This window comes from Taurulus bubalis (genome assembly GCF_910589615.1).
Source record: "Taurulus bubalis genome assembly, chromosome: 2".
Taxonomy (NCBI): domain Eukaryota; kingdom Metazoa; phylum Chordata; class Actinopteri; order Perciformes; family Cottidae; genus Taurulus; species Taurulus bubalis.
Genome location: NC_136590.1, coordinates 4,366,965 through 4,392,659, shown reverse-complemented (window position 1 = coordinate 4,392,659; position 25,695 = coordinate 4,366,965). Strand labels below are relative to the sequence as shown.

Below are 25,695 nucleotides of genomic sequence, written 5' to 3'. Positions count from 1 at the left end.
TTTCAATTTGTTTGATATTTAAAAAGAAAAGTGTTTGCCCAAGCTGCAGCTGTAAAGATCCGTCACATGACCCCAGTCGGGTTTAAGAGGTTAAAAGAGTTATTTTGCCCCACAGTATTTTCTCAAATGTAGGGCTGCAACTAATGATTAGTTTCATTATCAATTAATCTGTTGATTATCTTTCTTAGTCGTTTGGGCGATAGCCCTGAGGAAATATCATAGAACATACATTAACACTTAATCAGTTATGAACATTTTAAAAGTTTTTTATAATTTTCTGTCAATCAAATAATCTATTAATCTGGTAAAAGTCTACGATTCCATACCAAGTATTCAATCAGATCCTCCAGCTGAGTTTCAAATCACGACGTCCAGTATTTATTATTTAAATATTTAAATAAAAACTGAACGCTGGCCACAAAAAGAAAAATACGTTTTTCTGTGCTAAAGGTGAATGGCCTGTCCCGTCTTTGTCTGGATTTCTGTGTTACGATGTGCTGCTCTTTGTTTTTCTACTAAAGGGTTTGTGAGTGAGGATTGTACATATACTCATACAACACAAGTTTATTAACAATACGCCTGTCAAGCAGAGATGGTTTCCAGTATTACAGCTTTTGTTAGCATGCCCTTTGAGCACTGAAATACAAAGGCCTTTCTTTTTCTTCTTTTTCTACACGAATAGGTGGAATGTATCGGTGATAGAAGATGTTCACCTCGTAGGTCTAATGAAGGCGGTTGTGTGTGTTGTGGACGTAGTATTAAAAAAAAAAAGGTGGTGGGGTATTTGATGATAATAAAAGTGTGTTATGACCGATTTTGGGGAGGGAGGTTTGGGGTTGAGCGTTTGATTCGTCCTGTGTGAAACTCAGCAGCATGCTTTTTAAACCATGCCTCTGAAATATGTCTCATCTTTGGTCCTATATAAATGTGCTTGTATTTATTTTTTATAAGTGAATAGATCAACCTTTATAAAAGAATAATAATACCGTGCTGCCCTCGAACCTTTAAAGTCAGACTCTCCATCAACATTTGTTTGAAACAATCATGATTTTTTTCCACCATGTTTTCTGCTGTTCCATTCAAACGGTACGTTTCACTCTTTTTATCTATCGCAAATAAGAAAAAAGCACATCTGGCTCCGAGCGGAGGCCGCAGTCAGGAGATCAATCAGCCGACACGATGGAGCAAAGACGGCTCTAAAGGACTAAAATCTCTTGAAACGTTCATGTGACTTTATACTGAAGTCATACTGCAACAAAAAAAAGAAGAAACCATGCTGAACAGGTTTGTTTTTACTCGTATACAGTTTGTAGATTACACTGTGGTGCATGCAGCCATTGCAATCCAATCATCCTTCTTTTTTTTTTACTTTTGTTGCTTTAAGTAATGGGGGCCAAAATAAAAAAGGGAACACATGAGAGACTTTAAAGTTCTTTGTGTCAAACTGTCGTGACGCTGTGGACTCTACACGTTTGGAGTGAAGAGGAAATGCCTTTTTTTCTTGGACACGCTTGCTCCCCCAAGTGGAACACAGTGTAAAGTAGAAATAAAAATAACCTCATCCGAATGTTGAAACTATTAAAAATGTTTTTTTTTCTATATTACTTTGGATTTCCTGTGTTCTTTGTTGTAAATGTGGCGTTCAATGTTATTTCACTCGTGAGAAAAGAAGCATTTTTAACAACAACAAAAAGAAGGAAATGTGAGAAAAGTGCGACAGTATTTTTTAAATGTTGGTATAAAACTGTTGATTTCTCCTTCAGTCACATCCGAGGTGCTTCAGTGGAGGCCTGCAGGGGCGAAAAACACTTTTTTTAAACACTTTAAAACTGCGGCGGAAATCACAATTTCACGACAGTCCGACAGCGACGGCGCTAAAATGCACCTGACATACAAAAATATGCTGAATGTTCTGCTGCAGATCAACGTTTACCACGTTTAACGTGCTAACATGCTAATAGTTTCTAATTAGCACTCGATACAAGTACAGCTGAGGCTGATGGGAATCAAGGTGTTTAAACATAGACTCCATGATATGAATGAACTAAACGTCGCCCTCAAAGTGTCACCCTGCTGGAGGCCTAATAGGGGGAAATAAAGTCTTTTGAATTCATCCTCTGGGGAACATAAACGTCTGTACAAAACAAACAGTATCACCGATATATACAAGTATGTGTAGGTTCAATAATAAGATGATGAGAATAACGGGTTCCTTACCTCGGATCTGTCCGTCCAGCGTTAAACTGTCGTGAGACAGCGGCTTCGCACGACTCGTCCTGTGAAGCGATCAGAGTGGACACAACATGGCCGAGTGAGACTGTGTGTAGCTTTTAACACGATTATCACAAAGTCACGGATATAATCTGAGAATAACTCTCAGGAAACACATCCGTATGCCTCGTACCCGCGTTCATGCAGATGTTTATCGGCGAGTTGTACATCTGCAGGTGTTGCTGTGGAGTCTGCAGCTCGTCTCGAGTAAAAAGCTTGTTGAGGACCGTCTGAGAGACGATCAGCTCCGGAGTCTCGTCCAGCACTGACCCAGGATCAGCCTTAGAGAGGGGAAAAATATATATTTTGTGCTTATAAAAACAGAATAAAACTGGTGCTGTACATCTATAAAAGTAAAACACACCTTGGAGGCTTCAAGGCGTCCTCCCAGCGTCTGCAGTGCCGACAGAACGCTGCACACCAGACTCTCGGTGCTCTCCTCCTCCTCCCCGAGTCCTTTGTAGTCTTCGGCCCGCTGATCCACATCGAGCACCTTCAGTCAACGACATCAAAACTGAAACAACGCTCACACATGCGGATCATAATCCAGCTGGGTGGGTACAAATTAGATGGAAAACCCTGAATATGAATGTGTGGAGAACCTTGATGAATGCTTCTGAAGGAGCAACATGCTACTTCACCGCTTTATTGTCCCCCGACCTTTGACTCGTGTTGATGAAAGCTTTAACCTTTTGAAAACCGTAGACCCCCATAGGGGTCTGTGCCTCTTTTTCCCCGTGTTCATATAGTTCAAGTAGTCGTATGAACAACAAATGAGTTATAATACTATTTTTATCATAACTATGAACATCCAGCATGATATGAGAAAGATTTCCCAAAAATTCCTCCTTGAACAGTCCAGAGTTTTCCCAACTCCATGGTTCATGGCCTTAACAACCTCCCACCTACTAATAACACACCTTTTGGAAAGATTAGGACCTAAGGAATCCGAATTTGCAACAAAAATCACACAAAACAAAGCCTTTGGGTGTTACGAAGGAATGCTAGTCATAAAACTGTCGTTCTGTTTAAAAATGAAAAAAATACTTATTTTATGCCAAAAGATTGTCTGAATGGTGCATGCTGGGACTTAAAATGTGTGTCTCCTTCCGCACTTGCTCTATGGTGTGGTTTTAGAAACATGAGACGAACAGGAAGCCTTTGGGACCAGGAAACGTGATACGGAGGAAGAAAGAAAAGCTCAGGTACTAATAGGGGGTCTATAAGGATTATATATTTTTTATGACTCCCACAAGCCCGTAGAGTTACTGAGATGCGTTTGTTAGTGAAATCCGACTTCGTAAAGGGTAGTGAAACCTTGCGGTCCGCCATAGAAGTCGACGCAGATTACGTAAGTACATAAACTTAACGTTTACTTTAATTATTGTGTACACCACATGTCTCTTCTCACAAGGGTTGCGGTGTTGTAACAATTTAAATGAAGTTAAACAACGATGTGGTTCCGGAGATAATTAAGGAAACTGTGGTTTTAAACACAAGAAGGTAACGATGCTCACCTTGTAGCTCCACTGTGGGAACAGCCGGCTCTGAGGGTCGTGCGCCATGAACACGACCTTGGGAGCTTCCATGAAGACACTGAGGGGAAGGTAGAAATGATGAGTATGGGTTCATAAATGGTTTATATCAATAAGGCCGGATGTCAGGGATGTGTAGACGTGTCTCTCTTCTACAGCAACCTCATGATAGATAGTTGACAGATAACTGTTGAGCATCGTTACCTGTCTGGCTGCTGCTGCATGTCTTTCAAAACAGAAACCAGGATGTCCCTCGACGACTGGAAGAGCAGAAAACCTTCAGTTTCACATGTCTCATCTTCATCTTTATCAACGGTCACACACGTACCTCGATTACGAGCAGCAGACAGGATGGATAGATGAGCAGCAGACCCGTCATAGGGTCCAATATATTCTGTTTGCTGAGTTGGAAGTGGAGTTTTTCGTAATGAGCTGTGAGGAAACAAACGGCAGAAGCCGAGAAACTGAGGTTAAAAACAATTCCCCTGGGGGACTTTTATTGTGAACTTTTTGGCCGAAGAATTCCTCGAGCAACGAGCACAAAAAGCTCTTACGAGGAGTTCCAGCAGACCCATTGACACAAGGATGTGTGAAAACTATTTAAAAAAGACTTAAACAAGGGAAACAAGATAGCCGTTCTCTGCTCTGATGGCAACTGCAAACCTTTTTGTGTTTTTAAGCATTGGAAAATTGATGTTTCTCTGCATATTCTACCGTATTGTAGCCAAATAGTGCAGATCTATACATTTATAACATCAATTACCATCACCTTTCACTTCCCCTGAAGAACAAATGGATTAAACTGGCATAATGGTGATTGGTTCATTGATTTGAGTCTGCCCCATTCACAGGCTGGAAGGTAAATTGCTCGCTGACCTCCCGGTTCTGTCCTGTCAGCGAGATGCTGGGGCAGCCGGGCGATCACGATCAGCCGCTGGAGCACGATCCTCTGTGGACGAGAAGGGGGGAGAGAGTGAGACGTGTGAGGGGCAATAGAAGACTCTGTAGAAGGGCAATAGAAGGCCTTGTAGAAGGCAATATAAGGCCCTGTAGAAGGGCAATAGAAGGCCTTGTAGAAGGCAATAGAAGGCCCTGTAGAAGGGCAATAGACAATCATGTAGAGGGCAAAAGAAGACCCTGTAGAGGGCAATAGAAGGTCCTGTAGAGGGCAATAGAAGACCCTGTAGAGGGCAACAGAAGACCCTGTAGAGGGGCAATAGAAGGCCCTACAGGGGGGCAATAGAAGGCCCTACAGAGGGCAATAGAAGGCCGTGTAGAAGGGCAATATGAGGCCCTGCAGAGGGCAATAGAAGGCTTTGTCACATATCACACATACAGGTAGGAACATGGACAAACGCAGGATCATATCAATACATATTGAGTTCTTTGGCGTATTGCACTTTGTATTTATAGATCTTAGAATTCAATAACATGGATTAATTATGGGTTGCTTTAACCATGTTTTAACTATTTTTTATTTTGTTTTACTAAATTATGTATATTATATATTATGTATTCATAAGGTCAAGGCTCTGTGGCACTCTGAGTTTCTTCTGAAAGAAAAGTGCATTTAAAAATGAAATTTATTATTATTATTAATAATGAAACAATGATCTACAGCTATCTGTAATTTTAAACAAACCGCCTCCTCCTCCAAATGTGTCCTCTGTGCCGTGAGCTGGTGAAATAAACTGGTCCCAGTTTCCTCCTCTTTCTGGTCCTCTGCTCTCATTTCCTCCATCGCTCCTTCTAGAGAAGTCCAGTCACCGAGTGAGTGGAGCCTAGCGAGCTGTGTTCATACAAGCTCATATCCTAGAAACCTATTGTTCCCCGGCTGCTATGAGACAAAGCCTGCTGCTCTCTGGTGCAATTAACATATATATGTTTACACGGGAAACACGTGAGCCAATCACAGGCCAGGACAGGTTGTATTTCAGGTAATGGAGCCGATAGGAGGAGGACGCAGAACTTTATTTGGTCTATAGTTCGTCCCTTCACACGAGAAGAGAACTGATTCAGGGGAAATTACACATTTCTGATTTGGTTCAGTCTGAAAAAAAAATATGAAAATGAAAGTTAAGTTTTAGATGTATATGTCAGCATCTTCATTCATACATGTTCACTTCACTTTAATCTTGGTGATTATCACTCGAATTGAGCATTTTGCTATTCAAACTAATTAAATGTGATCCTTCTCGAAAAATAACTTTCATTCAAATATGGGGTCAATAAAAAATCTTTTATGCTTTCAAAACAACCATAATATTCAAGCACTAATATATGTAGTATGTGTATGTGTATATATATTTATACTATTTTCTATTTCCATTTATTAGATGAATTTCCTCCTTATATATATATATATATATATATATATATATATATATATATATATATATATATTATTTTCTATTTAGATGTATTAGATTTAAGGAAATTAATCTAATAAATGGAAATAGAAAATTATATATATATATTAAGGAGGAAATCAATCTAATCAATGGAAATGGAAAATAATAATTTGGGAAATTAAATAAATTAATACTAGTAATTTGTGGAATAGATATATACATTTTCATGATTAATTATGTATTATGAATTATTTGTATCATGTATTCATAAGGTCAATTATTTAATTAACTATTTCTTATAATAGCAGCTTTGGTCCATATAGTTGTCTCGTGCAATATTTACCCAATTTGGATTCAACATTTTGCATTTCGGCACACTGTCGTGACGTCTCGTGAAAGAAGAAGGTCACGTGGTCAACATTACGTCATCACAAGTAAGGCACGAACCTCTCTCATGTTCCCGTCATACCGGGTCTCTGGTCTTTCTTCTTCCTCTTTGGCGTCTGAGTTTACTAAAGAAAAGCTCCGGCTTCTCTGCGACGCCATGACTGAAGTTAAAAGGTGACGTAACCTAAATTAACCTGGACCGTTAGGAGGGCTCTTTGCGAGTTACCGTGGCAACGCATCGTCACAACACGGAAGCGGAAGTTCCAGTACAAAATAAAATAAATACAAAGGTCTGAAATACATAAGGAATACAGAAAACTAAATCAGGACTTTTTAGGATGGTGCCAGCGGAACCGCCTCCAGATAAACTCCAGTAAAACCAAAGAGCTGGTGGTGGACTTCTGCCGACTCTTTCTGCTGAGGAGACTGAGGTCTTTTGGGGTGCATGAAGCACTCCTGAAGACCTTTGACTTGGTGGTGGCATCAGCCATCTTTTATGGAGTGGTCTTCTGGAGCAGCAGCATCACGGCAGCTGACAGGAGGAGACTGAACAAGCTTGTAAAGAAAGGCTCTGGTCAAAACATACCGGACTAGACGTTGTTGAGTCTTTTCAGGGAAATAATCCACGCGAGTGGAAGCGTCGCTTGTTGTTTATGTGTTGAAACAGGAAGTCAGCAAATTGCCTTTCCTTTTGTGGATTTACAATCAAATCATCTACAACACAGTCAGCAGTCACATTTAAACGGCAGAGAGCCACCAGATCAACTTGCGACCAACTGCGACTCCATGGAGCAAGTTGACGTGACCTGCGGAGCACTTTACAATATCGCTGCTTTCTCAAACTAATAGACAGCTGTTTAATATCAGACCATTCAAAACGTCTTTGTAGAACTACAAATTAATGAGGCAGATCTTTGTGGTGTTGTTATGAGGTGAAAATACACAATGTGGACAATAACGCAAAGGAGGGAACAAGAAAAGCAGAGCCATAAAATTAAGAATTCAACCAGCCAAGAACACAGATGTGAAACAGTTGAGTTCACTTGAATTTTGAAGGGAAATACATTATCACAACACAATATGTAAACATGGTGCACACTCTGCATACAAAGAGTTCATTTTTTTCTTCATTCTTGTTAGTTGTAAGGCTGTGATTTATACCACTTAATATGTGAATATGACAAATTTAATATGGCCAATGCTCATCTTTGAACAGATGGTAAACGATCACAGATGGGTGTAATGTTTGGGTATTCATACACTTATGACCATATATAGACCATATATAATCTATGATACACATCATAATGTGTTTGACCACATTGACTTTGTCATATATTCACATGGTTTAGGTGTCCCTTATTAAATTCAACTGAACTCAACTGTTTTGTAGTTCTAAAAAGACGTTTTGAATGGTCTGATATTAAACAGCTGTCTATTAGTTTGAGAAAGCAGCGATATTGTAAAGTGCTCCGCAGGTCACGTCAACATGCTCCATGGAGTCGCAGTTGGTCGCAAGTTGATCTGGTGGATCTCTGCCGTTTAAATGTGACTGCTGACTGTGTTGTAGATGATTTGATTGTAAATCCACAAAAAAAAACCCACAATATTTATCCTGGTGTAGTGGTAATGCCACTGACTTGCGATCTTTTTCCACCCAATGATATGAGTTCTAATCAGGTTAATTAAACGTATATCTTTTCTCTCTTCTTTTTTCGTGTACTATAGAGTTAATTTACGTGACAGATATTTGCACAAAACAGACTCCACAGTCATTATGTGTTATTTGTAACAACTTTATTTCAAAGGAAAGGCAATTTGCTGATTTCCTGTTTCAACACATAAACAACAAGCGATGCTTCCACTCGCGTGGATTATTTCCCTGAAAAGACTCAACAACGTCTAGTCCGGTATGTTTTGACCAGAGACTTTAGACGAGAAGGTTAGACATTGAACTGCAGAATTAAACAATGCGGCATTCACGAGGACAGCTACGTGTTCTCTTGCTATTCTCAACATCTGCCGTAACGACTACAACAGTAGACGCTTTCGGCCGAAAGTCGCCAGTTAACATGGTCGCCTGTTAAACCGTAACACCGGCTGATTCATCCCCGGTGTCTGAGGGAGAGGTACCGAAAGTCTTTTCTTCCCGCTGCTGTCAGGCTGCACAACCAGCTGAGCTCCCAGTAGACCACTTTGAACACTTTGAACTGAACTTGGACACTTTATCATTCACCTGGTACGTGCAATACGTTTAAGTACTTTTTTTTATATACTTTTTCTATTCAGTCTGTATATTTAATATTCTTCTTTACTGTTTTACTGTTTCTATTACTGTTTATTTCTATTACTTGATTTTCTATTTTATTATTCTTTTATTCACTTGTGAGCAATGCTGCTGTAATCCTGTAATTTCCCCACTGCGGGACTAATAAAGGGTTATCTTATTTTATCTTATTTTAGAGTTTAATCCTTTTGATGTATGTGTGTGTGTGTTACTTTAGCCTATACTGTTCATTTGCACCTTGTCAGACTTTATTGAAATACATATTTAGTTTTTATGTTAGTGACACGAAACGCTGTTGCTGTCGAAGACCAACAGATGGTGCTCTTTTAACAGCAACAGTGTTTTTGCTAGTTGTCGTGTGCAGTTTATGCGCAGCAGTGAAGCTCGTAAACGTAACAGAACAAGCGAACACAGTGGAAATCCACCCTAAATATATTTATTCGCATTGCGGTATTAAACAACTTTTTACTGGGATTATCCTTTTTTTGTTTCACCCAAGCTAAAAATTAAACTATCACAGCACAATATTTTAGACTTTTAATTAACCTGAGCCTCGCACATCAAAAGAGATAATATCCATATTTAGGGTATATTCACCCTTAAAGGCCCGCTGAGGAGAGAGATCACCAGACATCGGAGGAGACGCTCGGCCTGAACACCTCATATCAACGAGGCCAAATGGATTGATACAGCGTCACCGTGTGGGGCGATGTTCAGGTACTAAATGCATTATAATTTATTGTATTTTATCTTTGTTTGGCAACCAGTAAAGATACAAAAAATAAAAATACAGTTTGCACACCCAGTTTTGACAGTTTGGCTCGGCCGCACGTCACTGCTGCTGTCAACCCTAATCTGGTTTCTGCTCCTGGTTTATGGCCGATGTCAGGGTGCATACACAAATATATGATAGTGTTTTCATAATGGTGTAATGCATCACATGTATTACAATATGGCCAAATGTCCATCAGCCAAATATGGAGTCAGGCTGATATCCGCATGTCTAAAATATATGATGTTATAAATAATAGAGTATCGTGAAACAAATCCAGCTTCCTTAATTTACACCTGTACTCAATCCACCCATTACATCATGGAATATGTCCATTTTATTTTGTAAAGTCACTCATGCAGTTTAAATGGCTCTATTACTATATAATTGTGTTTTTAATTGTATTTAAGAAAACCTGTGTTGCATTTTCCTCTGTTTCAATAACATTTAAAAGGTCCCTCCAGGCTGCTCATTGAATATAATCTAAAAATGAATTATTCAACACAGAATGAGATTTCTTTTTACAGTCGAAGTCAGTGACTGTAAGAGAAGCTATGCTCCAGTTTTAGTTATTTATGGTTATTAGGAATTGTGTTTGACTCCAGCTTGTATTTCCTGGGCCCCTTTGTGGACACACTAATTGTGACACTGGAGGTCAGCATTATTTACTCCCTCTTTGTGTCATCTTCATCTGGATTTTAGGGGGTTTTCCTTCTTGTTTTCACTCCAGTTGAGTCGGAGTGACGATGGTGAATGAGGCTCCTTCTCGTATAAACACCTCTGGGAAATGTTTCATTTGTTATAACTGGGTTTTACTTTATAGACGGCTCAGATTTAATGCCACTATAAGAAGAGGATGTGGTTCTCTGATGATTAATTCCCAACTGAGGTTTGAATCACTGATTACAATGAGATGAAACGTCTATCACACTCTTGTTTGCCTTCTTCCTTCCTCTGCAGATTTGTTTGCCATGGAAACGAACATGACACCAAAATTCTCCTCAAAAGACGAGGAAATTGACTTCTGGAAGGCTCTTTCTCTGAAGTACAAGGGAAGGTGCGTAGACTGGCCCACAGACGCTATTTCAACTCTTCGTCGTTGTTGTTGTTGTTGTTGTTGTTGTTCTAGGTTTTTGTGAAGGACTCTCTGATCTAAACCATAACAAAAAAAACAATGCAGTAAATTTGTGACCATTTTAGGAGAAAAACATCTTCAGGAGGAACCAACTGTTGAGAGATAAACAAACACATTGTTGGTTTTCTTCTTTTTTCATGTCAAGAAAAAGACGTTTATTTAATTGTTTAAGCTCCATTTTTCATCTTTTTACTGGATAAAGGCTCATTGTTTTTTGCAGCGTTTGAGTTCCTGATTAGTGAAAATATTTGCATGTCCTCCTCATATGACGCATGATTTCATTACCGAGGAAAACAAACATCTTCACAGTGTCATAAAGTGTCAGATATCGTCTGTAAAGGTACGTGGACACACCTGTTCGGGATCCGGGTTCGTCGGGACTTTCCAGCTTTGTGGCGACAGTTTGTGTCTTTTCAACGGGACAACACTTCTGCACTCAAAGCCGACAACTCAGTTGTTACAGAAAAGAACAAGAAATAAAATACATGTATGCACTTTTCACTTCTTGATGTGTGCTTGACTGGTCTGACTGGTCCTTGAGCTCAACCAGTTCACACCTTTTTGAGAGGAACTGGATCGATATCTGAGACTATAAAGCAGCGCCGTCTCTTTGTGTCTGTGGGAATGTTTGATCTGCTGCTTGTCTTTGTCCTCAGTGGGAACCTCTCCTCTCTCTCTATGTCCCAAAGTGCCGGCTCGGGTTTCACGTTTTCCAAAAAATACTCTGGCGTCTCTTTTGTCCTCAAAATCTTAACGATTTAAAAGCTCCGAAAATACAGTTTGCTGCGCTTAGAGATGAAATCGGATCTTTTGACACGTCACTTGACTTTCGCTGCGATAAAGGAAACGACAGTTATGAGAGAGTCTGGAGACGATGAGCTTCCTGTTTGAGAGTGAGACACTCAGTGTGTGAGTGTTTTCTTCTCCGGATCCATCGCAGACCTGGTGTAGTCCTGGTCCTCTATAGTCCTCAGTGTAGTCCTGGTCCTCTATAGACCTCAGTGTAGTCCTGGTCCTCTATAGACCTCAGTGTAGTCCTGGTCCTCTATATACCTCAGTGTAGTCCTGGTCCTCTATAGACCTCCATTAGTAACCAGACCACCAGAGAGAAGATGGCCTGGTTCTATAGAGTTCTTCTTAAAGATCCTCAAAGGAGCCTCCGGGTCGGATTCTGGTGAAACCAGATGACATCATGCCGGTTCACCAGAACCTCCTTCAGCTCAGACTCCAGCAGAGACCAGTCCACTGTGGACAGACCCACGACGTATTGCTGGCTCTGTGTGTTCATCCACAGCCGCACGGCGCTGGACGAATACAGCCACGTGCCGCTAATGACCTCTTCCTCTTCCTCCTCCTACTCTGTCTGCCCTTCAGCTGCCAGGAGGCTCGCGAGGAGCTGCTGGAGTTCCAGGAGGGCAGCAGGGAGCTGGAGGCCGAGCTGGAGGCGCAGCTGAGCCAGGCGGAGCATCGCATGAAGGACCTGCAGTCGGAGAACGGCCGACTCAGGAAAGAGGTGGAGACGCTGAAGGTAACGGTGACCTTCAGGTTGACCTCTGGCCTGATGAAGACATTGCTATAAAAAGTGACACTATAGCTCGTCATTGTTTCTTATTTCTTATTTATCTAATATTATGAGAGAAAATGTCAGTTTAATCAAACATTTTTGACATTTTATAGACCAAACCTTTCATAATTTAATCAAAAATAATAATACAATTAGTGACTAGTCAATAAATAATCCCTTTTTTACATATTTTGTGCAGCAACAAATGTTTTCGTTACGCTCACATTCATCTCCAGGTCAGAAACCTCTGATCTCAGTATTTACAGAGCAGTTAATGCTTCATCAGATGATTAATAAATATTAATAAACACAATGAAAACCTCCCGTTGCCGTCGGCTCTGAGCCAGTGCAGCGTGTCTCCATATTTACCCTTGAAATTAATATTTAATGCTGTTTCTCGTCCTTGAGTGCAGTATCTTGGGAGAAGACGTGAAGGAAACAGCTGCTGCTCCCCTGGACGTAGTACTTTTTATTCATGTATCTATTTGTGCAGCTTTGCTTTTCGTGTCAGAGGTCAGAGGTCACAGGAATATTGAGATTAAAGCCGCATAACAAAAATATCGGCTGATAAGTTCTCCGTGAATGCGACTGCACTCTAAATGTAAATCTCTCCTCAGGACGCTGCTGACGTGAATCTTCTCTAGTTTCACCAATAATGCATTGGGTGTCTCTCCGTCTTATTCTCGCTCCATAATTACTGAGAGGCTCATAGAATGAGTGTGTCTGTCGGATTTGTAGGTTCCACACATCAGGAGGGAGAAAACACAATATTGGCTCTTTTGCCGACTTGTGTTCTTGATTGTTTTCCTTATGCAACATTCAGTTTTATGTTCCCCCCGCTGATGTTTGTCTTCAGTACATACAACACATCTTCAGAGAAAAACCCGGTGAGACGGTAACTTCGTGGCTGGCTGCAGACGTCGTCCCTGCAGCTCTTTATTGGAAACGGTTTAAAAAGAGCAAATCCTACGGTGGCCTTGAGGTGCAAATCGTAACACAACATTACAGAAAAAACAACGACAGCAACATATCACAAACAACGCATCGCAGATAAATCAGGACAGAGAATATTTTAGATTATTTCAAAAAGCAAATTTAAAAAAAGAAAATCAACAAATAATGCAACGTTGCAGAAAACATTGAGAACAAAATTGTATAAAATGCAACATTTTTGAGAAAACTATTTCAAGGCTGAAAATATTTATTTAAAGACGATTAGTTGATTAATCTGTCGTTGTGAATCTTAATCGACTAATTAGTCTTATTTTTCATCCTGAATGATTTATTTCCAAGAATCTTATGAGCCAATCTCTGGTTTAAAGTGATCATTTGTGGAGAAACTCAGTCAAATCGATTATTCAACAGTTTTTTGTGATAGTTTTTATTACATTTTTAGAAAACTGGAGAAATAATGTTTTGAATGTTTCTGAATTGTTAAGATGTTGTTTTGTGTTTTTCTCCTCAAGGCCACAGTACAAACATCACATCACATTAAAGTATATCTCAAATATTTCACAGTGTGAAGGGATGAGGCTCCGAGAGGCAAAAGAGATAAAAGATGTAAAAGAGTTAGACGAGATAAAAGATGTAACAGAAATAAAAGAGGTAAAAGATGTAATAGAGATAAACGAGGTAAAAGAGGCAAGCGTTAAAAGATGTATAAGAGGCAAAAGAAATAAAAGATGTATAAGAGGCAAAAGAAATAAAAGATGTAAAAGAGATAAACGAGGTAAAATATATATAAGAGCCAAAAGAAATAAAAGATGTAAAAGATCGGGCGGTAACACAGATGTAAGTCAGACGAGCAGCGAGGCCGCCGGTGTTGATCAAGCTGATTGTCTCGCTGCTGGATATTTAGGTCACACTTCCAACGGAGGGGAAAACAAGGGGAGCGATGAAAAATAGATGATAACATGAAGGTGGTGTGTTGAATCGTGTCCTGACATGTCTTAGATTAAACACATGTGATCAATAACGTGCTGTCTCTCATCATCATCCTCTTCTTCAGGAAAGGGTTGAGCATCAGTACGCTCAGAGCTACAAGCAGATCTCCATGCTGGAGGACGACCTCGGGCAAACGCGCGGCATCAGAGAGCAGCTCCACAAATACGTCAGAGAGCTGGAGCAGTCCAACGACGACCTAGAGAGAGCCAAGAGGTCTGACTGGGCTCGCCAAAATAAAATACCAAAATATATTTATATTTATTTTTCTCCATTAAGAGGTTGATCTTTCCCTAAATAAGGATTTATTTAGTTATTATAATGATAGTTCAGGACAGAAAAATCTGTATTTATAATTTAGTTTTTGTTTTATTCACTTATTCAGACAGGCTTTGTAATATGTATATAACATAACATACAACCAATGCAATGTGGTTATCGATGGTTAGGGTTTTAAGGGATAAAACATTATAAGATTTAAAAAACACACTCAGACGACTACTACAAACAATAATGGAAACATAAGCGACTGATAAACCACAATTAAGAACAACAAGATTGAAAGAAGTTATGTCTGCAATGTAAACTTTCATAATAAAATAAAATAAATCTTTATTTAGTTAAGGCATAAAATTAAGGAAAATACAGTACAGACCAATCGGCTCCCTTTTGATCCCTGTTTTAATCTTTATGGAAATGGTTCAAATTCATTTGGATTGGATTAAAATCGGTGCTGCAGATATTTATCCCTTATTCGTACTTGAATAATCAGTAATAAATAGAGCCCCTCCACTCAGAGGATATCTAATCAATGAAATGTAAATATCTCTGTCAGAGCGACCATCGTGTCTCTGGAGACCTTCGAGCAGCGTCTGAACCAAGCGATCGAGAGGAACGCCTTCCTGGAGAGCGAGCTGGATGAGAAGGAGACGCTTCTGGAGTCTGTGCAAAGATTAAAGGATGAAGCAAGAGGTGATTATTGATTAGATTTGTATGAATGAGCCACGCTGTCAATCACTCGTGCAGCTCATTAGCGAGCCACTGCAGCTTTTCCCCCCACAGACGAGCAGGAGTTCCCTCAGCTGATCTCTGAGAAGAGCTACAACACATTTATTAAATGTATTTATTAAATGCATTACATTTTTTATTTTATTTTATTTTACTTACTTACTTACTTTAATTTATTTAATTTAAAAATGTATTTAAAAATGTATTTAAATATTTATTTTATTTATAAAATGTATAACATTTTAAAAATGTATTTAAACATGTTTAAAAAAATGTTTTTAAATATGTATTTAAAGATGTTTTTAAGCATGTATTTAAACATGTATTTTATTTATAAAATGTATAACATTTAAAAAACGTGAAAATGTATTTAAAAATGTATTTAAAAATGTATTTAAAAATATTTTAAAACAATTATTTAAAGATATATGTTTTAATGTATTTAACAATGTATTTAAAAATATATTGAAAGTGTATTTTATTTATTTGCAGACTTGCGGCAGGAGCTGGCCGTGCGAGAGCGGCAGACGGATGTGCCGAGGATGTCGGCTCCCGGTTCGCCCACACAGGAGAACGAGAAGATGGACACGGCGGTGCAGGCCTCTCTCTCACTGCCGCCGCTGAGCCAAAGTCTGGACAACGCCTTCGCCAACCCGACAGGTAGCTGCAGCCGCGAGGGCTTTTTCATTATCTCCTCTCATCATGCAGGTGAATCAGAGCAGTTTTTCTTAATGCATTTTTCATTTATTTTGTCTCGTGAGGAAACGAGGAGCTCTGAGTAAGTGTATGTGTCTGACTGTTGGAAGGCTAGAGCATAAAACAACACACAACAACAACAGTGTTTTCCATGTTATAGATTATAGATAACATGTCAACAGTATGTTTTCTGCTTGTTCCCAAATAAGCCCAAAAAACAACCAATTATTTCTGGTTTAATTAATCTTGTGAGTGTCTGGAATTTTTTTTTTTTATATATATATATTTATTTATATATTAATATGCCACACCCTAATGACACCATGGATGAATGCATTCATATTTTAAACTCTTTATGTCTTATTTTGACTATTGGGAACAAAGTAACAATTGAAACTCCTTTATAAAAATGTGTGCAAAGTGTCAAAAACTAAACATTTTGGCTCTATAATTAGAAACATCCAACATTTTCTGTATGTGAGAATTAAATGATTTATTCTCTCAAAATATAAGTTATTGAACATTGTTCTCATAATTCAGTGTCTGTTTATCTGCAGAAAGATCTGCTGCATTGCTTCTCTTAGAGATTCATCTTATTGTCTTTGTAGTTCGTTGTATTTACTTTCCACCATTTAATGCAGACTGTCGAGTAAACTCCTGATTGTTTCTTTGCAGGGAGAAGTTAACAAGAGAATAAAATGTATATTTTAATCAAATACCTTTACCTTGTTCAGGTCTGTCAAACGGTTTCGGCAGCAACTCTCCGCTGACTCCTTCCGCCAGAATATCGGCGCTAAACATCGTCAGCGATTTGCTCCGGAAAGTCGGGGTGAGTCACTTCCTAATTCCCAGCTTCCAGGCCTTTCCCTCTCTCCTCCTCTACAGCCTTCATCTTTTATTTTATCTTTTATTCTTTCACCACCACAGGCTCTGGAGTCGAAGCTCGCCGCCTGCAGGAACTACGCCAAGGACCAGAAAGCCAGGAAGGCGTTCGGCCTCGACAACAGCAACGCGCTCAACGCAAACACGACCTACACGTCCTACACGTCCTACTACGACAAAGCGTGAGTGTTGCACCTCCCAGTCAGAAGTGAGGGCTTAATGCCACAGTTCACGGTAAAAAGGTTGTGAGTCTGAGGTGGAGGAGGATCTGAGACCAGTGTACATTTCCTCCCAGCAGGACGGAGGCGGTCACGTTCTCTGCATTGATTCTGGGTAATCGTCACTCCTCATGTTACCCGAGTGGGTCAGGGCGCCTTCATGCATTCATGCTGCTGCTGCTAACAAGCCTCTCTTCCCATTCGGAGCTCGTAGAAATGCCCGTTGCTGTGGGATAGATGGCGTCCGGCCCACTAACTGTGCTGGTGGTGGAATTTAACTCTCTCTTCCCGACTGGTGGGACTTGTTTTGGTGGAAACATTCATTTGAAGTAACACGGCGAAAGTTTTTTTAAATTTTTTTATTCCATTTTAGAAAAGACTAAACTTTACTCACAGAAGGTGACACAAAACAGTCAAGAAATCCAATTAAAAAGACCAAAACCAGTGCGTCAGTGTCTCTCAATACTTTCTGACTTTCCTGCCCTTTTCTCGTTGGTTCCCACTAAAAATATAAACCTTTTTAAAATAAAAATAAATAGTTTAGTTTCAAGTCTCCAGTCATGGTCGCAGCTCTGTGAGGCGGCACTGAGCTGGGGACCATGAATATGCATCAGGTAGATATTGAGATATTTTATTGGACAGATGAAATTAAATGAATACCTGCTGGTTGTGCTCGAGGAACAGCGATGGAGGAATCATCAAAGTCTATAAAAGCTGTAGGGTTCATCCTCTGGGGACCAGGAATGTCCGTACAGAACATGGAATCCAAACAGATGAGATATGTAAATTAAGCTGTATAGCTTAACTTAAATAGGGGCTAAAAAAAGACTCATGAGCTTCGTTAAACAGCTGTTTTCAGGAAGAAATAACGCTTTTTGTTGTGGACTATTATGGGAGTCAGAATAAAGTACAGTGTGTCTGTGTTCATGGTTCGGAGGAAGAAAGACACAGAATATCAGCTGTCCTCCTCTAAATGTCCTTGTGTTTGCACACTCGGCTCCCGGTGTCCATGTTGCTCCTGACTCAACGAGGTCATCGTCCTCCTGGTTTCAGAGGGGGGCGCTGCTCACGGAGGAAAACCAGTTTAACCAGTTGGCTTTTTAACTCTGCGGCTTCATTCCCACTTTCTGCTTTCAGGTTCAATTTCAGGTTCAATAGCCACAAACTTTGTTGTCTGTCGAGTAGCCGCACTGTGCTCTTCATGTGGGAGGAGGAGGAGTTTATTTGACAATTGAAGCTTTTTTTTTCTTCTTTCATTTCCGATCTCTGTCCTTCATCATGGAAGTCCAGTTTTGCCAGGAAAATTAAAAATAGGGAACACATTATATTTAATTTTGTTTTTCACATTTCAGTCATAAAATAGAAGAGTGATGGTCGGCTGACTTTATAAGCAAAAAAAAATATGAATATTAAAATTCACATGTTAACACAACTGAACATGATTTGTCATTAAAGTTTATGTTCCAACTGAAACTTTTTAGTTCCTCATAAATAGGAGCTTTACTATTACTTAACTATTTTTGGGGGGGTTTTGTGTGAAAATGAATTCACGATGAGTGTATTTTTTTAAATTTTTGTCACTCTTAACTTTTTCCTGGGAGAAAGGGGCTTGCGTACTTTTCGGCTTGTTTTTCATCGTTGCTGCTTTATAACGAGAAGCTTTGACCTTCAACCCCTCTGTGGTTGGTGATGCGTTTTTTAAATTTATTTCTAATTTTTTATTCTGAGAATCTCCAGTTTTAACGTATAACTGTTTCTTTGTTGCAGCCGGACCGTGAACGGGCTGACGGCCATCACCGCGCCTCCTGCGGCCTCCGGCGGCTTGGTGCCGCTCGCCGTGTGACGTGGAACCCGACACACGTCCCACGAAGCGGCCACACACAGATACTGTAAAACCTGATCCATGTGCTGTGGTTCTGTAATTAAGGGTCCATGTCTGTATATCTCACTGTTGCTGTTTCTGCTGTTTGCTCACCGACTTCTACACAAAGACATATTTAAAGATTCCTCCAGGAGCTGATTCGTGAAATGTGTGCACCATATCATAAAAAAAGAGAAATATTATGCAATTAAAATGTTTTTTTTTAGTTTCCACTACTTTAACGAGCAATAACTTCAGTTAAGGCCACAGTTAACTGCTCTCACGTCACACATGTGGGGAAATGACCAGTTTAATGTGTTTGCACGTGTGCACATGGCTCCCCATCGATCATAGATATTTTTCAAAATGTACGACGTGTGAGCCTCAGAGGTTTAAATGTTTTAAACGACATCTTTCGGTGTTTTTTGGGGGGCTTTTCCCTGTTCTCTCGCGAGCCTCTGATTTTTATTGCATTTGTTTTCAGAGCTGTCTTTTTGAAAGAAGGGACGAGGAGTCTTTGTGTCTTCATGAGTCAGACATCCTCTGAGCTGCGTGACATGACGTGTACAGTATATTGGTCATATTGATCGTTATCGATAGACGGCCTGCTGCATGGTGCTGTGGGCGAGTTCAGACCAGTGTTCTTGTCTTTTGATTTATTACACGACACTTTTCACACAAGTGAACTCACTTTTTTTGTGCAATATTGCCTGTTTGTTATATTTTGTGGGTTTAGTTTATTTCCGATTTCTTTTATTGGCATGTTTTAATAAAGTTGTGTGATTAAAACTCCAATCTGTTACTTTCTTAATGTTTTCATTCTGTTCGTGCAGCGGAGGTTTATTCTCATTCAGAGCTGCAACTAGGTCTGATATTTGAATTATAGGAAAAAACATGTGACAAACTATAACTCTACAATGTGTGTTTTGAAATGGTCAGAAAAAGAAAAGTAAAGCATGTTTTATTTATAATTAAGGAGCAAAAACACCTTTTAAGTGGTACTTTATAAATAAGTGATCAACACCGCCCCCTGGTGGGCTACAATGTAAGTTCAAGAAAACAGAAACAAAATACAAGATTATATGTATTATTCGTGTATGTGAGTTTTCCAACATTCATCCACCGATGCTTCGTTGCAGACGTCTCCAGTACAGACGTCGCCAGTACAGATGTCCTCAGTACTGGCGTCTTCAGGTTGTGTACAGGGAGTTATATATTTTGTAGTGTCCACATCCGGAGAGTCTGAAGAGTTGTGTAGTGCAGCGCTCTTCCTCTTGGCGACCTCATCTATCTGCCTCATCCTCCTCTCCAAGACCTCCATCCTCTTGGCTTCGTTGCGTTCTCGCTCCTGAGCCCGGAGCACCTCCACATCCTGAAAGAACCAGCGTCTGCATGAGGAGGAGAAGGATGCATTAATGTAAGACAAATTAAACCATCAATAGAAAGTAAATATCTATTTTTCAAGCAGAAGTGCCAAATATTTGCCAGATTTTGTTGATATATATATATATATATATATATATATATATATATATATATATATATATATATATATATATATATATATATATATATATATATATATATATGCACTTTGTATGTTGTGTATGTAGCTGCTGATTACTGATAACTGCATTTTGATTAAACAAGATTAATAAGGGAATAAGATAAGGGAAATAAACAGTATGTCAGTGTTGTGTAAAGAAACATGCATCACTAAACACTGCAGGTTTACGATGCACGATTATCTAAAGGTCCTCTTTATTATTAAATGCTGAACATTTCCACGTGACAGTTAGTGCACATTCGAAATACTCAACATGTACTAAGTCACAACTTGCCTGTTGAAGAAAGCAGTGGCGAGTCCTACGATCAGTGTCCCAAATAAAATGGGTTTCGTTAGACGCTTCACAGCCGACAGCTGGTGTTGCTTCATTACTGCTAAATATATAATATAAATATGAGCAGAACCAGAACCTACATGTGTTTTTATCTGACTTCTGAAGCGACCATTAGATAACTGCTGGTTACACGCATCCTTCTTGTAGTGCTCTTAAGCCTAAATTATGGTTCTTCGTCAGGTCGACGCAGACCCCGACGCCGTAGCCTGACGTGCACCTCCAAAAAATCCTAAAGCCTAGTTTATGGTTTGCCGTCGACGTGACGCCGTCGTTGAGCATTCGAAGTTTTGCGTCGAGGGACCGCGTTGCTCTGCAATTAACCGCCATGCCGCCTGTGTGGCTGTGTGATTTCGGGAGTTACTTACTTATACTCTTACACTATAGTACAACTTGAATGTCTGGTATTCTATTATGCATTAAGTGCAGGAAATCATAGAATCTAAGTGTTCGACAACAAAATGCACTTTTGGACTCTCTTGAGGCTGAAACGTCTTTTCGGAGCATAAAAGTTGGAAATGCAACTTAAAGCAGTAAAACGTGATGAGAGCATCAGGTACTCTTATATTACTATGAAACACGAATGTCTGGTATTCTATGATGCATTAAATGCAGGAAATCATAGAATCTAAGTGTTTGACAACAAAATACACTTTTGGACTCTGTTGAGTCTGAAACGTCTTTTCGGAGCATAAAAGTTGGAAATGCAACAAAAGCAATAAAACGGGATGGGAGCATCAGGTCCTCTTATATTACATTGAAACTTGAATGTCTGGTATTCTATGATGCATTAAATGCAGGAAATCATAAAATCTAAGTGTTTGACAACAAAATGCACTTTTGGACTCTGTTGAGGCTGAAAAGTCTTTTCGGAGCATAAAAAGTTAGAAATGCAACTTAAAGCAGAAAAACGTGATGAGAGCATCAGGTACTCTTACACTAAAGGACAACTTGAATGTCTGGTATTATATAATGCATTAAATGCAGGAAATCATAGAATCTAAGTGTTTGACAACAAAATGCACTTTTGGACTCTGTTGAGGCTGAAATGTCTTTTTGGAGCAAAAAAGTTGGAAATGCAACTTAAAGCAGTAAAACGTGATGAGAGTATTATGTACTCTTATATTACAATCAAACATGAATGTCTGGTATTCTATGATGCATTAAGTGCAGGAAATCATAGAATCTAAGTGTTTGACAACAAAATACACTTTGGGACTCTCTTGAGGCTGAAACGTCTTTTCGGAGCATAAAAGTTGGAAATGCAACAAAAGCAATGAAACGGGATGGGAGCATCAGGTCCTCTTATATTACAATGAAACTTGAATGTCTGGTATTCTATGATGCATTACATGCAGGAAATCATATAATCTAAGTGTTTGACAACAAAATGCACTTTTGGACTCTGTTGAGGCTGAAATGTCTTTTTGGAGCAAAAAAGTTGGAAATGCAACTTAAAGCAGTAAAACGTGATGAGAGTATTATGTACTCTCATATTACAATCAAACATGAATGTCTGGTATTCTATGATGCATTACATGTAGGAAATCATAGAATCTAAGTGTTTGACAACAAAATGCACTTTTGGACTCTGTTGAGGCTGAAATGTCTTTTCGGAGTATAAAAAGTTAGAAATGCAACTTAAAGCAGTAAAACGTGATGAGAGCATCAGGTACTCTTACACTATAGTACAACTTGAATGTCTGGTATTCTATGATGCATTAAATGCAGGAAATCATCGAATCTAAGTGTTTGTCAAAAAAATGCACTTTTGGACTCTGTTGAGGCTGAAACGTCTTTTCGGAGCATAAAAGTTGGAAATGCAACTTAAAGGAGTAAAACGTGATGAGAGCATCAGGGACTCTTATATTACAATGAAACATGAATGTCTGGTATTCTATGATGCATTAAATGCAGGAAATCATACAATCTAAGTGTTTAACAACAAAATGCACTTTTGGATTCTGTTGAGGCTGAAAAGTCTTTTCGGAGCATAAAAGTTGGAAATGCAACTTAAAGCAGTAAAACGTGATGAGAGCATCAGGCACTCATATATTACAATGAAACATGAATCTCTGGTATTCTATGATGCATTAAATGCAGGAAATCATAGAATCTAAGTGTTTGACAACAAAATGCACTTTTGGACTCTGTTGAGGCTGAAATGTCTTTTTGGAGCAAAAAAGTTGGAAATGCAACTTAAAGCAGTAAAACGTGATGAGAGTATTATGTACTCTTATATTACAATCAAACATGAATATCTGGTATTCTATGATGCATTACATGTAGGAAATCATAGAATCTAAGTGTTTGACAACAAAATGCACTTTTGGACTCTGTTGAGGCTGAAATGTCTTTTCGGAGCATAAAAGTTGGAAATGCAACTTAAAGCAGTAAAACGTGATGAGAGCATCAGGTACTCTTACACTATAGTACAACTTGAATGTTTGGTATTATATGATGCATTAAATGCAGGAAATCATAGAATCTAAGTGTTTGACAACAAAATGCACTTTTGGACTCTTTTAAGGCTGAAAAGTCTTTTCGGAGCATAAAAGTTGGAAATGCAACTTAAAGCAGTAAATTGTGATGAGAGTATTATGTACTCTTATATTACAATCAAACATGAATGTCTGGTATTCTATGATGCATTACATGTAGGAAATCATAGAATCTAAGTGTTTGACAACAAAATGCACTTTTGGACTCTGTTGAGGCTGAAATGTCTTTTCGGAGTATAAAAAGTTAGAAATGCAACTTAAAGCAGTAAAACGTGATGAGAGCATCAGGTACTCTTACACTATAGTACAACTTGAATGTTTGGTATTCTATGATGCATTAAGTGCAGGAAATCATAGAATCTAAGTGTTTGACAACAAAATACACTTTTGGAATCTCTTGAGGCTGAAACGTCTTTTCGGAGCATAAAAGTTGGAAATGCAACAAAAGCAATAAAACGGGATGGGAGCATCAGGTCCTCTTATATTACAATGAAACTTGAATGTCTGGTATTCTATGATGCATTAAATGCAGGAAATCATAGAATCTAAGTGTTTGACAACAAAATGCACTTTTGGACTCTGTTGAGGCTGAAAAGTCGGAGCATAAAAAGTTAGAAATGCAACTTAAAGCAGAAAAACGTGATGAGAGCATCAGCTACTCTTACACCAGGGGGTGCCAGATCCGGCCCACCAGGGGGTCCAGTCTGGCCCGCGGGAAAATTGTTAAAAATGCAGAACAAATAAAGACAGCTGAGCTGGGTCTCGAACCACTGACTGAAAACGGGAATGATAGGGTTTTGCGACCGGTACACAGTTTCAGTTGTGCATACGGTATGAATTGTTCACATACCGTCATACTGGTCGCCGCTGTTTGGCAGCAATAATATTTATTTTTCACAGCTTGAAGCTGAAGGAGCAGCGGACCGAGCTACTTACGTCTCATGTTAACTCATTTGATGTGTGCAAAATTTGGGTGAATTTGGGTGTGCAAAAAATGACATCGCCAAAAGGTATGCTGGGTAAATGACACCGCCCACACAGGAAGACTTTTCTTGTGAAGGAAGAAGTCTCTTCCTGTGCAGCACAGTGGGCGGGCTTTACCCATCATGCCTTTTGGCGATGTCATGTCTTGCACACCCTGAGTCAACTTATATCCGTGAGACGTAAGTAGCTCAGACCGCTGTACACATATCTGTGAATGTAAACATTAAATATTGCTGCTGGCTGAAGAATGACAATAGTCCTTACGGCCACGCATGAGCTGATAGGTATTAGGCCCCCTGGGTCCTAAATCCCTCAAGGTTAGCACCCTACGTACCAATCACGGTGACTGTCCTTTTCGACGTCAATAAATGAATGTGTTTATTTGGAAAAAAAATGCCGTGATATACCGTGAAACCGCCAGAATCTTACAAAATACCGTGATATGAATTTTTGGCCATACCGCCCAGCCCTAGGGCACGCTATACATTGACCCAGAGTCAGAATTCATTAGACCACTGACATTATTATAAATATTGCTCAACTGCGAGGGAATCTGCAGAGGAGAGCCCAGGCAGGTAAACAGTGGGCTGATGTCTGAATTTTTGGTCTTTATGTTTCTAGTTTATTGTAAAAATACCTTAAATTAGGGTTTATCATCCAAAAACCTTCACCAATGATTTAAACATAGAGAAATATTGTCATTATGTATGCGTTGATATGCTGTGATTTTACTGGTCCGGCCCACTTGAGCTCAAATTGGGCAGCATGCGGCCCCTTTACTAACATGAGTTTGACACCCCTGTCTTACACTATAGTACAACTTGAATGTCTGGTATTCTATGATGCATTTACATGCAGGAAATCATAGAATCTAAGTGTTTGACAACAAAATGCACTTATGGACTCTGTTGAGGCTGAAACGTCTTTTCGGAGCATAAAAGTTGGAAATGCAACTTTTGGACTCTTTTAAGGCTGAAAAGTCTTTTCGGAGCATAGAAGTTGGAAATGCAACTTAAAGCAGCAAAACGGGATGAGAGCATCAGGAACTCTCATATTACAATGAAACAAGAATGTCTGGTATTCTATGATGCATTACATGCAGAAAATCATATAATCTAAGTGTTTGACAACAAAATGCACTTTTGGACTCTGTTGAGTCTGAAACGTCTTTTCGGAGCATAAAAGTTGGAAATGCACTTTAAAGCAGTAAAACGTAATGAGAGCATCAGGTACTCTTATATTACAATGAAACTTGAATGTCTGGTATTCTATAATGCATTACATGCAGGAAATCATAGAATCTAAGTGTTTGACAACAAAATGCACTTTTGGACTCTGTTGAGGCTGAAACGTCTTTTCGGAGCATACAAGTTGGAAATACAACTTAAAGCAGTAAAACGTGAC

At 39.3% G+C, this 25,695-nt stretch overlaps 2 protein-coding genes across 2 annotated transcripts; one reads left to right on the top strand and one right to left on the bottom strand.

The window, feature by feature from the left end:
- Positions 1–1,759: 1,759 nt before the first annotated feature.
- Positions 1,760–5,547, bottom strand: tex47 (testis expressed 47; the record flags this gene model as incomplete). Its single annotated transcript, XM_079237223.1, has 9 exons — positions 1,760–1,790; positions 2,218–2,317; positions 2,405–2,552; positions 2,636–2,764; positions 3,789–3,867; positions 4,011–4,066; positions 4,135–4,238; positions 4,683–5,055; positions 5,449–5,547. 9 exons carry the CDS (start codon positions 5,545–5,547, stop codon positions 1,760–1,762), a joined length of 1,119 nt encoding a protein of 372 aa, XP_079093349.1.
- Positions 5,548–10,571: 5,024 nt separating this feature from the next.
- LOC306749711 (nuclear distribution protein nudE-like 1-B) lies at positions 10,572–18,890 on the top strand (the record flags this gene model as incomplete). The annotated part of the gene is made up of 8 exons (XM_079233030.1): positions 10,572–10,660; positions 12,113–12,266; positions 14,311–14,459; positions 15,079–15,215; positions 15,744–15,911; positions 16,682–16,776; positions 16,875–17,011; positions 18,815–18,890. The coding sequence occupies exons 1-8, from the start codon at positions 10,575–10,577 to the stop codon at positions 18,888–18,890; spliced, it is 1,002 nt and encodes a 333-aa protein (XP_079089156.1). The 5' UTR covers positions 10,572–10,574.
- Between the last annotated feature and the right edge of the window lie 6,805 nt (positions 18,891–25,695).